The 17,353-nt window shown below is 35.0% G+C and overlaps 1 protein-coding gene across 4 annotated transcripts in view; it reads left to right on the top strand.

Annotated features, from left to right (window-relative positions):
- Nucleotides 1-17,353, top strand: part of dlg1 (discs large 1) — a 115,924-nt gene that overhangs the window by 44,597 nt on the left and 53,974 nt on the right. For all 4 annotated transcript variants that reach the window (XM_066284801.1, XM_066284799.1, XM_066284800.1 and 1 more), the window contains exons 3-4: nt 1,303-1,374; nt 16,342-16,536. In XM_066284801.1, coding sequence (XP_066140898.1) covers nt 1,303-1,374; nt 16,342-16,536 — 267 coding nt within the window. The remainder of the gene's footprint in view (nt 1-1,302; nt 1,375-16,341; nt 16,537-17,353) is intronic.

Raw genomic sequence — 17,353 nt, 5'->3', positions numbered from 1 at the left:
AAGATAATTCAAATTGAACTTTGAGGACTTCGCGAAGTATGATTTTTAAATATGAATTCTTGTGAACGTTATGTTGAAAGAAGGCATGGCTACCAGATTCACCCTTTTTTTTTAAGCACCCTGTACTATCTACGAGTTATAAACTATGACTAAATCTTCAATAGTGAACATGAAAAATGAAGAAAGATAATAAAATTTAGTCACCTTTTTGATTGATTTCAATCTGGACATTTGGAGAACATGGAAGGGAATTTGTAGTGTTCACGCTCGGATATTCACGGCCACGAAAACGACTCATAATCGGATTTGGCTATGCATACTCGGGAGAGCCATGATCAATAGGATCAATCAGTGATTAATTAAGATTAAACGGACATATGGGAACTAGCCTTGATTTATGAATTCGAACACTGAAAAACTAGAAATTTCGTTTGATTTTCTTTTTGATAACACTACATATGCATATTTAAATCAACTATTTTTATAAAATTTAGTACTTCACGCGGAAGGTGCCTAAAAAATATCCCAGCTCTCACTGATACTGTTTTTGATTTTTGAAAAATATCAACTATATTGTTTGAAATTTTCCTCCAAAACTTACAAAATTTTGCCTTTGTTCTAGCTAAAACACTGTCCTGAGAAACCACAAAGCAGTTCTCCGAAAGCAGTTTTATGTGCTAGCACTTTAATGCAATTTGTGTCTCGGTTTATCAAGTGGCAACCGTTTATAGCATTCGTTTTATATTTTTATTTTAACTGACATTGCTCTGGGGTTTTAAGCCTCAGAGTTGGTTATATCCGTAAAACCTCTCAAGTCAGTTTATTTAAGGGTGGATTAGCTCCAAGATATTACTCAGATTTAGTGTTTTATTATTAAAAGCCAATACAAGGCATTCCCCGTAATAATTAACAGCATAAGGATCTTGGAAATGGTGGTAGATAGATTCGATAAACATCAGTTTTCGATAGGCAAAGAACAATCAATTATCAACAGGCAGCTTCTAATACCGCCCGGCCGCATCCAGTGCTAATTTGCAGAAATTTTGCAGGGAAATGCTGCATAATAAGAAAAGAAGAAAACAAAATACGTTTCTGTTTAGCTCAACTAGTTTTTTCTTTCTACCGTTTTTTATTGAAAATTTTTAATATTTATTCTTTCAAATAATTTGGACTGGGCCTAATTACCGTCATCCGATTACGGTCCGAAAAAACCTAAACGGGCCCGAACTTAAAACAGACATCAACTGCATTACAGTTATTTATAGTCACAGTTATTACAAACAACTTTCTATTTGATTACAGACGGGCAGTGGCATAATTCCAGCCTTTGGAGGTCACGCACCTAGCGTAGAAAATGTTTCTTATGACAAGTCGGTAAGTAAACGTAATATAGTGCAGTTCTTTTGATTCAGTTTTGTGCAAGGCCCTTATATGCACACACATATACAGGAATTATTATTGACTTTGAAGGGAGTGATCGGGAAAATTAAGTTGTGAGAAGCTACTCTATAATCCAGCCGAAACGATATATGTATACAGTTGAATTCGGTTATAACGAAGAACACCAGAAATTTTGTTGGCTGTAGCCCGACTTTCGTTATATCCGATCCTGGTTAACATGTCCATACATATACTATATTCGCCTCGGCTCACACTGCATCCACTTGAAGGGTGGGCGATTAGGGGCGTGACCTAACCTAGACATACGCACATTAATTTTATGCAAGGCCAAATGGGCATCGACGGATTTATAAATTACCCAAATCTTAACATCAAATGCTAATAAAATCCAGCTAATGCAGTCCAAAATCGTGTAAAATCGACTACGTTGAAATACACGGGGATTCCCTGGTCTCAAGGTCATCCCGACAAAAACATACCTAAACTAACTCAATAAATTCTTTAGGATGGTCTTTTTAATAGACATTAATTCGTTATAACGGATTTGAACCTGCAAATTCTTCCTCGAAAAGCAATCTTTAAAGCACCTAATTAAATAGACACTTTGTACATTCCTGCCATTTAGATCGTTAAGAGACCGTTTCTTATAATCGATTTTAACCGTATATAGCACTGAACAGAACCTTCTTGCATTAGCTGAAAACGTTATTTTAAGGCGAAAGGACGGTCCTGCAAGACTGAAAGTAGTTCATATTGCAAAAGGATTCTTACCTGTTTTTTTACGGTTCCCCAATCAATTTTGTCGGAAGTTCGACTTGTACTAGATACTTGATAGAAAATTTATGTTTTCTATGCTTCCAGAATAGCATTTTCCACATCTACCTAGCAACACTGATCCAAAAATGCAACAAGCTCAGTTACTACTATTTCTTGGATTTTGTAGTCTGTTCCACTGCATACAATGGGGCGATTGTCTACTTTAAAGTTATTTAGTTTGTTACTTAAGGTAACCTGCATTGTTTATTATGATATTTAGGAATGTTGGTTCCAACATAGAACATAGTAAAGGAAAGAAATTAGTTAAATTTCATACATTTAAGTTAGAAATAAAGTAATATTAACAATCTTCTAAGTAATTTCAAATGAAAAGAAATATTTTGAGGTTATAATGGGAGGAACGAAAAAGACATCTCGGAGAAGGATCGCAATATTATCTCGTTGTCTCTCTCTCTGTGTGTTACATATACTCTGTCCTTATCTAGTATATGAAGAATCTCTGTCTTACTTATGATGACACATTAACCCATTTTCTTTAGAGCTATCGCTTTATTAAATCGATTATCCCCTTTAACGGGAGTTAAACACTTCTAATTGGAATGTGTGGAATGTTGACGTTATATAATATTTGGAGGCGTCATGCGTTTTCCGTTCATCTGTATTCACCTTGAACTGACCTTCGCTGTAGTTTGTGGAAGGAAAGCGGGAATTTCAATATTAAAAAACCCTTTCAGCCTAATTTGGTTCTTAGTCTAATTTTGTTTAGTTGTTTAACTTGTTTAAAGTTAAAATAAAAATAAATCTAAACAAAAATATATACATATACAGACAATCACGAAAGTATTCGAACTCTATTAAATTTTTGAAGTAAAATCCTTTGTTATCTATATACATCATACAAAAATAAAATACGCTATATATTACGAAAGTGCATTAATATTTATTAAATTTGATAAAAATAAAATTAAAAATAATTAAATACAACCAATATAAATTATAATGTTTCTACGCAAATCATAAAATGTAACCCACAAATATATTCGAACATATTAAAAGTAAATAGATTTTCAGAGTTTTAATATTTGGTTGAGTCCCCCTTTTCCTCGATTACCGCTTGAAAAGGTCGTGGTATGGAATGTGCTAAATTTTATGTCACTTGGGCACCAATAGAATTCCAGGACTCCAAGATATATTGAGCTAAACTGTCTTTAGAGGTGATCGGGTAGGTTCTTAGTCTCTTTTCGACTTTATCCCACAAATGTTCGATGAGAGTTACATCTGGTCGTTGTGGTGGATTTGATAATAAGTGAGGGTTATTATAAATCAACCAAGTTATCACTGCATGGGCTGTGTGTTTTGAGATCATTGTCCTGTTGGAATCAATAACCAAATTTGTTTGCATTTTCTTTTAAATTATTTTTTAATACTTGCAAATATTTCACATTTTTCATAATTCCGTTTATGATGACAAGATTTCCAACCCCACTTGCCGCCATGCACCCCCACACCATCATTGATCCACCCCCATTTTTAACAGTTGCACGTAAGTTTCCAGGACCCAGTTCTGTATTTTTGTCCTCCACACTTTTTGGTGTCCATCACTGCCAAAAACATTGTAGCTGTTTTCATCAGAGAAAAGTACTTTATCCCAAAATGTTTTATCCTTAGTTATGTATTGTTTTGCAAAGTTGACGCGCTTTTTTTCAGTTTTTCTGGATGATATAAAGCTTCTTTCTAAGAACTTGTATGTTGTTACTTCGTAACAAACGTCTACATAATTCAGGACGTACTTCTTTTCCAAATTGGGTTCAAACATATCCCGCTAATATTGATGCAGGAATAAAAGGATTTTTTACATTGTCATGTAAAACCATAGACTCATCATGTTTTGTCAATTTCTTTGATCTTCCTGATCGACGTTTACTGATGATATTTTCCTGTGTTCTATTTTTTTTTAATGTACGAGCTAGTTGATTGATTTCTACTTAACAAATGAGCAATATCTGCATGTGTTTTACTTCTGTGATGCCATTTAATATTCATTTTCGTTCGACGACTGTTGTTTCACTACTTTTTTTTGCCATTTTTATAAACAATAATCTATGGTGGTAAATGATATTTACCTATTGACTTTACAACATTAGCTGACAAATATTGGTACCTTTCGCTCAAAATATTATTTACAATTCGTATTTTTTTTTCCTTTTTGAAGTGCTCGAATACTTTGGTGTGTCAATAAAAAGAATACTGCAACTACCTTTTAAACAGGATGGTATTTGTAATTTTTGAGTAGTAACGATTTATCTATATACATATATTCTCTTCTTGATTATATAGTTTAATTTACTATATGACAAGTAAATAGTAATATTATATTCTTATTCGTTTCGTTCGAATACTTTCGTGACTGACTGTATAAAAACTTTTGAAAATATCCTCCCACCAAAATTCAGGACTGTACTTTTTACATCATAGACCAACGAACTCTCGACTGTTTTAGGAATATTGTGAATGATAATTTTAAGTAAATTGATGAAACGTTACGAATTGCTTTTGATAGTTGATAAGCGAGTCAGATGATTATTTTTTCCTTACTTCCTTCTCATTCTTAATTTTCATTGGTGGTTATTTTTGCAAATTTTACAAAAAGAGCGAAACATACGAAAATACATACAGAGCAGGCCGCTTGTGTTACAGCCAGAAAGGAGCGCCACCAAAGGAATAAAAGAGCAGACCGCTTGGTTATGTTCATGTTTTTTCAAGGAAAAATGTATGTGTGATTCTTCCGCATATCCTTATGCTAATTGAATATGTAGTTTAACGGAAAATGAATAGGATGTTTCAAACTCGATGTTGCTGTATCTATTTTGTGGAAACGGAAAGTAATATGAAAAATTTAAACTATGGGTGACCTCACTGAAGGAGGTCGGATGACCTCCATCCCGAATTGAGGAAGTTCATTTATATTATAAAATGTTGATGGAACGAATTATGACGTCATCAATGATATTTTCCAGAAATAACATTTATCCAGAAATGCTAAACTAACCTGGATTTATTCCTATATCTAGTTTCCTACAACTTGTATTGTACAGTAATAGCTAAATAACACGTTCGGACAAAAAGTTTATAAAAGCCTTTCAAGGAATTTGGAACACTTAAGGAAAAGAAACAGAAATACTTGTGATAAGTTGACACAAGAAATATTAAAAAAAGCTACTGGGAGGGAAGTTAAGCGAAGTCTTGAAATGTGCCTTGCGAAAGAGGGAAGTTACATTGAAAATACAGTGAAAGTTGCGTATAACGACGTCGGTCACAACGACAATTCCCATGTAGGGACGGAAATTCGAACGTTTGATTGGATTTGCATTTACCCTATTGTAAAAATTTCGCTTTTAAACTTTGCAAAATAGACATTTTTGGTGGTTTGCTAACCGGGTATAACGACGCTATGGAATATAGTATAGTAATTGTAGTATAAAATCGACACTGCCAGCATTCTTCAAAGTTATTCAAAGAGTGACCGACATTTTTGAAAAGCAGTGCTTTTAGCAGCTATATCGACAAGTTCCAGAATTTTTTTCTAAATACATATTTTTCATACCTACGTATGGTTGTGTGTTTTTTATGATTTTTGTGTAAAGGTGCTAAAACACCACTTTTTTTTTAAGTTTTGATCTCTTTTTGCAGAATTTCTAATTGAATATTGGCAGTATTAAATTTATATTACAATTACTATAAATAGACAAAAAAAATCAGTTTCCTTGAACCATTTACCATTAGTAAAGAACTAAAACCGCGACGACTAGGTTTATTGATTTAAGTTAAGGAATCTTAGTTTTTAAGCGTCTCTATTTTAATTTACATTTTGCGTCTGTAAACGGCTGAAAGAAATAAATGCTTTATAGAAGAACGTAGAGAGAATAGGAATCATCGGGAAAAGTCATGAATTATGATCCAGAACTATACATATAAATTAGATATTGTGTTCATTGTATGTATTCAGCTTGTTTGCGTTATCGTAATTTTGTGGTGTTTTAAAAAATGACATCAAGAAAATGAAAAGTTTTCCAGGCTCGAAGCAGGTGAAAGCAACAATACCATTGCAAATGAGCAGCACTTACATATCTCATTTCAGTGTTGTAACAATTTGGAAGAACCGAGAAAATATCAAGAATGTGTTTAATGAAAATTTGCCACCAAAGAAAAAACTTAAGTTATCCAATCATATCAATATTGATCAGCTATTATTTAAAAGGATAAAAATCAAAAGAGTTAAAAATCGGCAATATTGATTGCTGCTGAATACTACAGGCAAAAACGGAACAGTTTGCCTAAATAATGAGTAAAGGCACGGAACATAAATTCTCAGAAATTTGGATTGAGAGCTTTCGGTATTTGTGTATGGAAAAATTAGTGGTAAAGCTGCCAGTTGCAGTAAAAGAAAACTGGTTCAAAACTGTATGGTCAGAAATTCGTATTAATTACCAGAATGATGAGGTTTTTTTTTTTAACGCAGATGAAACAGATCTTTGCTACAAAACGAGTGAAAAACACTGAAATTTAAAGGAAAAAAGTGCAGAGGTGGAAAAATGTCCAAAGAAAGGGTTACTCTTTTTGTTGCTATCAATATGACAGAATCAGATACACTTAAGTTGATTGTTATTGGAAAATTAAAAAAAAAACGCCGTTTCAAGAATATTAAGTCGTGATTTGTGTCCTACATGTCTAATAACCAATCCCGGATGGTGTCTGCCTAGTTTATACAAATTTTTCAAGAGTGAGATACTGAATTAAAAAAATACTTCTGGTAGACAATTGTTCAGTGCATGCAAAAATTTATCTGAGGCAGCAAGAAGGATAAATAACGATTTTAAAACTGAAGATGATGTGCCTCTTGCTATGACAAAAAAAACACCTTCCTATGTTAGATGAACTATAAACTGATTTTGTAAATATTGATCTACACTTAGAAACGAACGGTGGTTTATCTGACGAGCAAATTGCAAACGAAGTGTTCACCATTCAAGAAATCCCAGATTTAGGTGATGAAGGTGATGAAGGCTCTGAGGGTTGTGCGAATTTTAAACACAACGTTTTCGCTTAATATAAATTTTAAACGATAATACGCGAGAGAAAATGTCTTTAGCAAAAGTTATGCCGAAAATAGATTCGATATATACTTGTCAAAATTTGAGTATTTCTCTGGAAAAAATATCATTGATCGCATCATAACTCGTTCACTTGAACATCTAGTAATGAACCTCTCTTCAGATCGAAATGGAGATCATCTAACCTCATTGAAGACACATAGTTTAAATTTTTCATGTTACTGTCCGCTTCCGTAAGATATTCTGTAAAGCGTTGATTATGGCAGGTTAACTGCTGGTAGCACAGTTTTTCATTTGGGAAGAACCTTTAAATTAAAATAGTTCGTGGGAAAAAGAGTTGTTCTCGTATCAATTTTACTACAAAATTCATTAGTTTCATGAAGTCATTTCAATAAAAGGGAACAGTTTAACCATCTCAAATTTAGTGAATTTCTCTGAGAAATAACTTTTTAAGTCATTTATTTTTTTTAATTCACATTTACAGCTATAATTAAACTTCAATATGTAAACTCCCCGCAGGATTCCCAACAGAATTCGAATTTCCATCAAACGGCGCACCTGCATGTATTCAGTATCAAAGCAAATTTAGAAACTCTTGAAAAGTAATTTGGTTCTATTTCAATCTGCGCGTATTTAAATATTGAATTTGCCTTTCTAATCTCAACTCTTATTTATCCTGGAAAGTTGTTAATTCGCAAGGGAAGAGACAAATGTTATTCCAGAGTCTCTGCCAATCTGAGGACAATCCTAAACGAAAGAAAATGGGTTGTTTGTGCTGCAAATTTACACTCCAACTTCAAGGTTTGTTCTATGTTTTATAAAGTGTCCATTGAAGGCCATTTTAGAGCAATATCTACTTCTAGAAACCACTTAAGTTGACTGATCCCCTAGGGGCCGATAGTATTAGAAGAGACCTCTATCTGCTGACTGTGCCATTCCATTTCCATTTCTTCGGTTAAATGGCAAAATTTATCGAGCTTCAGGCAAAACGAATTGCCCCTCTTGTTTTGTTTAACTTGTACAACGTAATCCCAGTTTATCCAGGTTAGTGTATTACCGCTTACGTAATCGGAAAAATTGCAGTTGCGTTGTAGAAATAATGGGAAGGCTGATGACTTAGCCTTCAGCTATTTGATTAAATCAGATAACTACCCTCGGCAGATAAATTGTGATGATACTGGGGAACAATGATTCAAATCAGATTTAAATGTAAGTTCTTTCTTTGAGAGACGGGCCTCAATTTACTTTAATAATAAATGAGTGCCCTTTGGGCCGTGTTAACCTTCCCTCACCTTTAAGATCGAGGGCTGAAGCAATATTTCTCTGTTAAGGCGAGAAAGAGATTTATCAGCCAACAGCATGTTCGGGATTGCGCTATCTAGAAGATAGCACAGATTTTCGAATAATGTAGCAATTTATTATTTTGTTAAGGACCATATCTGACAAGTGCTTCTAGCCGCCAGTCGGTTATAATTGCCTGGAGAGGAGCTTGATGAAGATCTGAGTGAATACGGCTCTGGAAAGAGAGCTGCGGTAATTACCCCAAGCATTGCCTCCGGCGAGTTTCTATTGCAATATGTCATGTCATATAACATTTGTCATATATATATTATATAGCAATTAAACGACTTCAATAGAAAATCTATAAAATAGTGCAGTGAAGGTAGTTGCGTAATAATTTCAGAGGTGGCGCATAACTCGTATTGATTTCCTGGAAATACTGGAATTAGAGTTCTCTCCATTTTATGGCAACTGCATGCAATTTCGATTTCCCCTAACATAAAACGAATATTAATGATAATCTCTATGAATGGTAGTTAGGTGGCGCACGATGTGATACTTGTTAAATTTGTATTTTTTGCTTATTATCGATTTTAATACGGGTTCAGTTAACGTTTAGACGAAAAATAAGTGAAAAAACGCGCCTGGTTGGCATCTCTGATAATGTGTAACGCGTCTTTATGGTTGGATGTGTCGCAAATAATAATTCGGAGAGCTGTTTTTAAGAGAAAGTGTTATTTCAAGGTTCTAATCAGGAATCAAAGATTTTTGAAACCAAAAAACAAAGTCACGAAAATTGTTCGATTCTATTTAGAGTTGCCGGCACGTTACCCAAAAGGTTTATGCCTCCAGTTGCTTCACTTCGAACACGTTTTTTACGTAATTTTCTCATTTTTTGCTTTAATTTTAATTTAATTCATAATTTACCCATAATATTTTCCATTTAAACTATTATGTAAAAAAGGTAATTGAAAAAGAATTTTCATGCATTTTGGATTATCTCGCCATTTCAAACTATATAGGAGAAATTATTTGTTAAGAAAATACAGGATTTTTTTCAAGTTTTCTTTTAGAGCTCGCAAATTTTTTGAGATATTTAGCTCAAATTTTGAGCACAAGTTAATTGCATGATTAGAAGGTTAATAAGGTTAATATGATGTGGTTAAAGGACAGTTACTGTGACGTTATCAGAAAAAAAACTGTTCTGAAATTTCTCAAAAATCAAGTCGCGGCCTATAAGAAAAAAAAAGTTGATCATGTTGACTATCGAAAAGTATTTTCAATTAGTTTGCTAAATAAAATGAGGAGTAAAATAAACAGTTTTTTTACAAAATCTCCGTTTTTCCAATACCTTCGGCTTTTATTGGAATTTCTTTAATTTTTTTAAATGTTTTTTTTTTAACTTCATACTATGTAGCTTTTACTTTAGTTTTAATCATTATTTAGATCCCCATGGTGGAGTTCCAAAAACGGAGATCATATATATACCACACAGTAGGCCTCCGTATATACCAGTTCACATAACACGGCGGAAAAATTGTGATTGTGTCCGTATAACACGGTACAGGGATGAGACAGATGTTGTGACTTCGTTACGAGTTAGCTGCAACAAATAATATAACCTTTGACTGGCCACAGTAAATGTCAATGTACTTCTCAAATTTCGGAAAATTTCCATTTATAACTAAAACCTATTCCCAAGTTTAAATTTTGACAAAACCAAAAAAATTCTGATAGCTCTATAACTTGTAAGCAATTCTTGATTATTTAAAATCGCTCGGCATCGCCTTGACACGTTCAGAATGAGGTCATCGATGTGAAGTGGGGGTGTCTCATTTCATCTATTGTGAATCCCTAAAAAACGAGTTCTCCTATAATCTCTTGGCCTATCCATAGAAAGAACTTTTCTTTGAAGCATATCCCAAATGCGCTCTATAGCGATTAAATCCAGGAACTGTGCTAGCCATATAAACATATCGATGTTGTCGTTCTCTAAACATTCTATCATAACCCGTGGTGTGTGTAGTGTGATATTATAATTCATGTAAACAATGTTGGGACCAATAACTGTTTCATAAGGAACAACGACAGGTTCCAGTATTTGATTCACATATCATCTGCCAGTCAAAAAATTTTTCAAAAGAATAAGATCGGTTCTTCCCCCTATAGTGAATCCTCCCTAGACGATAATTGTTCCCTCTTAAAAAGAGTGCATTTCTCGAACATTGCGGAGATGGTTTGCATTATTAGGTTCTGTCCATGTACGAACCCTTCTGGAACTAGGTTAAGTTCCAAACCGGGATTCATATTAGAGAATAGCATATCTTCCCAATTTTCACCTAACCATGCGAAATGTTCTTATACCCAGATAATCGTGTTTCTCGATTATCCCATAATAATGGTTGAACCCTAAAAGCTCGACGGCTGTGAAGGGTATTTTCATGTAATCTGTGACGCACAGTATTTAGTCAAGGTATTAACAATATGTACTTGTTCAAGCGTAATTCACAGTTCAATACAAGAATTCATACAAACAGTGGCATTACAATAGGGTGTCTTCGCGATTTCATTTGCAAACAATGGTCTTGTATAGGGGTCGCAATGCGTGCTCTACTCCTATGACTTTCCGTCACATCGCCGTCTTCTCGATCTCCTGCATAAAATCATGATATCATGCTTTGAGTAGTACTCATCTTCTTGTTAACCTGAGTTTGCCTCATGACTCCGTCCAGAGGGCCCACTGCTCTGATCATTTCTTCTCTTGTCAAATGTCTTCGCTGAATGGGTAATAAACGTTACACTGACTTAAATTTATAAAATTAAAAATTATTAATTAGCTTGCTGCAGAAAAATAAAAAAAAACTATTGACAGTAAATTTTTTTTATTTTTGACTGTGAGAAGAAACATTAAGGAAAAAATGTTCAAGTTATCTATTAACAGTCTAAAATTTTATTAAAATGGTTGTATTTTTTTAAAGATAATGGAATAATAACTCTTAAATACGTTTAAAGAAGATGAAGCAAAAAATGAAAATATCTTTAGCCTTGCGGTCGTGCGTATATCGCCCAAGAGTGAGTGTTTGGGATTCGCCGAGTCCCTCACGAGTGAATAGCTATTTCGGGCTAAGAACCATCATTAAACTTACACGTTGGCTTTTCCAAAAAACTTTTCTTATTTAATTGCGGCTTAAGTTGTTAGCCTGGTCCGACTTGAACAAACCGGGATATTCCAATGCCAAGAAAGTAATCGTAGTTTTCAAGTTTTCGATTGGAGCTCTCCGTATAGTGCGATTCTCTTCTCATGCATATTTTCATATTTTTGTCTTTAAAGTTTTAAAATTGTTTAGACCATCTCGTTTCTTCCCAGCTCTCTGGAAGGGGATTTCCTGTGATATTCTACTACATTTCCATTTTAATGTGATATAAGTTTAACATCATGGAGAGCTTTACCAGCAATTGACGTCATACTCACAATCCTCAATGCCACTTCGATATTCGCACTATTTTTTCCAATAAGCACTTTTCTCAGCAGTTACCCATTGCACAGGCTTACTAATTTCTGTGAAAATACCGAGTTTTATAACAAACATAGCCGCATCCACTCTCAGTTTATACATTCATAATTATCCCAAGTACTGGTAATTCACGGAAGGATTGCTGACGCATACCGACTTGCCAGATTTTACTACTCCTGGATTAACTTTTCGAATGACCTGGTATTTATCCAGTTTGCCATAAAATCCGTTTACGTACAGTTCACCTGAATTATCTGACAGAAGGTCGAAGCCACAGCCACGGCTCAGTCCTGAAACGGCATCGTTTACGTGACTATTAAAAGACGCGAAGCTCGGGCGAATTGTTTGAGTGAGGAAAACGTGGATAGTTGCAAAAAATATAAACCGAGGAATATTTTTCTTTTTTATTTTTGGTGCGTGGTTAACGTCGATTTCTTTTTTGCCTCCGGTGAAATTAATTTCTAGTAGAATTTTCTGAAGCTTTATGTCATTCCTTGCGACCACTTACAATAGAGACAATACCGAGAAGTTTTTTAATCTTTATTCCATATGAATTTGTTTCAATTTATCAGAAGTTTGAAAAATATTCCATGCAAGATAGGGAGAGGAGGACAACGAGAGGACAAGGGACAGAAAGAGAGAGAGAGAGAGAGAGAGAGAGAGAGAGAGAGAGAGAAAGAGGAGGAGGGTGAGGGAGGGAGAGGGAGTGGGAGAGAGAAAGAGGGGAGAGAGAGGAAAAGGCAGAGGGAGGGAGAGGAGGAAATAAAATTTTTCCAATTTATCAGAAAGTTAAAAAATATGCTCATTTCTATGTAGCTCGAAATCGGTCCCCTGCCGGTCAAACTTGACATATAATAATTGTTTCCAGGAATCAAATCTTGATAACCATCACTAGACGCATCAATCTCTGTTAATCCTAATAATAGGTCAAACACATGTTATATTATTTTTTATATGTTTTTACAGTCGGCTGTTGGCAGCTGTATTTGATCACAACGCCCATAAACTTGTGAAACAAATTAACTTGAACGTTTGTTAACAGCTTACATTCAACGTCTATGCAATGGCGGACGTGTGCCCAGGAGTCCACTTACTCTTTAAGTCGACCACCGCAGTCGGCACCCCCAAATCATAATTTAAAAAATCAACCTTTTTCCATTATTTCTGCTCTCAGATATTTGGCCACAAAGATGCGCTACTTCGCCCGCAGTTAATCAACCCTGTATCTTTCACCGAGATCCCCATGATGCGACTCTAATTTGAAACCTCCTAAAACGAAAGCCCGTCGTTACTGGTAAAAAACCGAAAATCAGGTTTTGGGTTATTAAATCGTAATTTACCAGTGAACTATGTATCCATGGAAAAAATGATTCAAGGCCACAATCAAATTTATTAATATATCGACATATTTACATCAAAACATAAAAAAAAAAAAACTTGTACCCTGTACCTTTTCACAAATTTGGTTCGAATTTGTGACTCATCGTGCAAAAATGAACGCAGGATGAGTTGGTCTCATTAGAGTTATGTAATTATAGATACGTTCACGTTTTGATAAATATGTTTTTTACGGCGTCCGTTTCCATGGCAACTGTCCACATACGCTAGAGCGTTCAAAAATAGTTCGTTATATACATACGTCGCTATATACACACAACTAAGGGTTTGTTGGAGTGGTGAAATTACACAGTACTATTAATTAAAACCAGCTAAGAATAACGTTTTAAAATAATTCAGAGAAGAAACGGATTCACTAACCCAAAATGGCATTAAATATCACTTTCCTTTGGCGCTTTGTGTTCCGATGTGTGGATTTTTCCAACGGTAGTTTGTCATAAAATTTCAAGAGATCAATACCTACCATACTGTCAACCTGCATCAATGCACAAAACAATCATTTCACAGTTCACCTATTTAATGTTCTACTTAATTTGGGATCAATTTTCAGGAACTTTCACAACATTACCCAGATATGTTCTATGAAATGTTCATCCACATACACAAAACGTACTTAAAATAAGGAGATTTTTACAAACAAACTCGAGAAAGTTCATAAACTGTGCTATTTAACTCGGGACAATTCACTTAATTCTGTTTTTTTGTCGGTTCGTTTTATACGTTGCAAGTTTACCGCCAATTTGTAGGGGAATCGAGAGGAAAACAACTGTATTTCCAACGAACTACTTTAATCGAAAGTTTCTTCTAGAAATAACTAATAAACTACTTAATGAGAAAACTTCCTATAAACATGGACGGAATAAGTAAGTTTTTAACATACTCGGTTTTTTAATCATCTTTTAAAAAACGTTTAGGCTACATCACGCTTAGCGTGTTTAGAAACTTGCTCCTTCCCATTTTCTTCTATGTTCCCGATTGTTTTCACCGGCAAGGCAAGTTTTTTACGAAATACTCTAGACGATATTCCCGACACTCCTATATGGGTCGAAGAAAACCCACATGAGGCTCATGAAGATCATTTCCCATGCTGGTGATCACTAGACATTCAGGTTGCAGTTGTAATGAATTGACATTTTTTGAATCGAAACCAGTCTACCTCTTTAGAGCATATGCCATTAGCAACAGGAAATGGTATGTGGGTTATGAATGCTGAAGCACCAACGAATTTTATATTGCACGTGCTTTAAAATATGACAAAAACGTATCAAAATAGCTGTACTTTCTTGTCAGAAGAATAGAAGATAACCAACCTGGTGCTTTGTCGACCGGAAAATGTGAGATTTGCCGCTGGCGCCTACCCACAAAAAACCTGGAATTGTTTTTTATTCTCCTTGTCCTGCACGAATACTGGAACTATCCCTGGGGGGACAAAATCCGTAAGCCCTGGTGGTCTGACTCGGTTTTGTTTTTTTTTATCTTTGATCTACTGAAAGGCCCAATATTGTGCACCTTTTTAGTTAACTATTTCTGTGTTGCCGCAACGCCAGAAACTCGCTGGACTGGTCGAGAAGGTTTTTATATATGGCCTGCTAGATCCCCTGATTTAAATTCATTAGATTTTTTTCCCATGGGAACATCCAAAGTCATTAGTTCATGCCACCCCGATAGAAATTAAAGCAGTCTCGAGGAATCCTGATGTTTTCGGAAAAGTCTGGCAATCACACAGCAGAATGTTGGATTCGCGCATCCTAGCTGGTGGTAGCTAATTTGAACAAGTTCTGTGAATTTTTAATTGGAACTTTAATAGTGAAATCTCAATTCAATTTTCGCATATTTAATCGCTCTATTCAAAGTAATTAAGAAAGTTGCAAAAATCTACCTAGAATTACTATTTTTAGAGATTAAATGAGCCTAAGCGTTTTTTAAAGATTAATAAAAAAAAAGTTGTTTTTTTTTACCTTGGCAACCTTGTATTCTGGAAATTGGCATATTCCGGACATACATTTAAAGGAACCGTTTTTCTTATTTTTATGCAAAGAATGTCCCCTTGAAGTTGCGCTGTGCGTTCAGGAAGCATCCTTATGATAAGGGAAACATTTTTTTCTCGTACATTTTAGTCTTAGACTCTTGATTATGATGGAACATAGCTCTCTTGAATAATGATGTTCTCATCAACTCTAGAAAATTACTTGCCAATGACATAAACGTTCGCCGTTCGAAGTAAAGTTAATTAAATTTCACGGTTAAAAGTGACGTTGATAAAAAAAACAACAAAAGTTAATCTATAAATAGTCTAAGCAAACATTTTTCAACTGATGTGTTTATAAGACATCGACAGATGAAAGGCAGGATTATTGAGATGGTTTTATATTTATCCTGATTTATCAGCGCAAATGTTTTACTTGAGATTGAGATCAATTACTGTCAAACGTTCAAATTCATAATAGAGCTTGAGGAATTTCATAAACAGTTTACAGCAACTTAAAATAATCACTCAACTTTATGATCATTCAGTGCGGTTTATGACTTAATAATCGAGTGTATGGCTAAAAAAATCCATAAAATTGAGAATTTATCAAATTGTTAAGTGATAATGATTGACTGGGTCTCGATAGTCAGACACTCAAGACGTCGTTTCTCAAATTACATGACGAGTGTTCCCAGAAAAGTTAGGAAAAGGCGCCAGAAAAATTCCAGAACGACTTCAAATCGCTCCCAGGCTCCCTCTCCTAGCGAAGATCTAATTAATCATAGAGCCAAATGCTCTTGTTGTTGGCAAAGGGAGACAGTGAAAGCGGTATATTAAAAAAAAAATTCTATGTTTCCTCTACAGGATGAATTATGAAATTTTTTTTCAGCAATCTCGCTATCCTTCCAAGGAGATACCTGCCCCACCTTCACCACCCGTGCAGCCCAAGGGTATTTCTACCGTAATAGCCACAGAGAACCACTCGAGGCGAGGTTCTCTTGAAACTGCGGGTTCAGGTGGCAGGAAGAACTTTTCGGACAAGGGTTCCATCAATGAAAATCCAAGGGATGCTGCAAATTTTATGGTAAGTTCCTGTTTTATATGAATACTTCATAATGCGAAAAGTACATGCGCCATTTCCCTGACATCTTATATATGCATTTTCATTTCTCATGTCCCCATACCTTTAGGTGCATAAACAAAAAGCTCTCCCTGTATGAAACCAAGCTCCTTAATAGCTTCAGCACATACGTGTGAATTTTCCCCGAATCAGCTTAATGTAAAGAACTTTTTTACACCCTTGGGCATAAGAACTTGCATGCCTCAGTCTGTTTCATTGTCTAACCTTGGCGCCTCTTAGAAGGTGACCTAGATAACTAAAATACGCCGAATAAAGTCACGTGCTTCCTGGTATTTAGATTGTCAAGGACTGAATCTAATGACGATGTGACTGATGATGTTAAAGATCGATTTCAGCTATGTTGTTTTGCACTTACATATTTTAGTTTTAAGTGATGGCAGTCACATTAAGGGTAATTACCGTAAGATCTTCAGTAATAACACTGGAATAATTAAAGTTAATGAAAACCTAGGAACTTGCGTATCCTTATGTGAACATTCGTTAACGGTTTTTAGTACCGAAGTATTGACGGTCTTAGGCCGGAATATCTAATTTCATATCACAAAGTGCATAGATATGCTGGGGTTCCCCGAACAAACCTGGCACTGCTAGGGTTCTCCGGCCCTAACCGATCAAAGTTCTCGGGATCGACATGCATGATCAAGATCTCTTTTTTGGATCTGGCTAGCCTTTGTCTATTATTTTCATTATAAGATTACATTTATCTTTATAAGAGATTCCGACATAAAACTCCGAGGAACAAAAACAGAGACTAAAAGAC

This window comes from Euwallacea fornicatus, chromosome 8 (assembly GCF_040115645.1).
Source record: "Euwallacea fornicatus isolate EFF26 chromosome 8, ASM4011564v1, whole genome shotgun sequence".
In the NCBI taxonomy this organism is placed as follows: Eukaryota; Metazoa; Arthropoda; class Insecta; order Coleoptera; family Curculionidae; genus Euwallacea; species Euwallacea fornicatus.
This window is presented reverse-complemented; position numbering and strand designations above follow the sequence as displayed.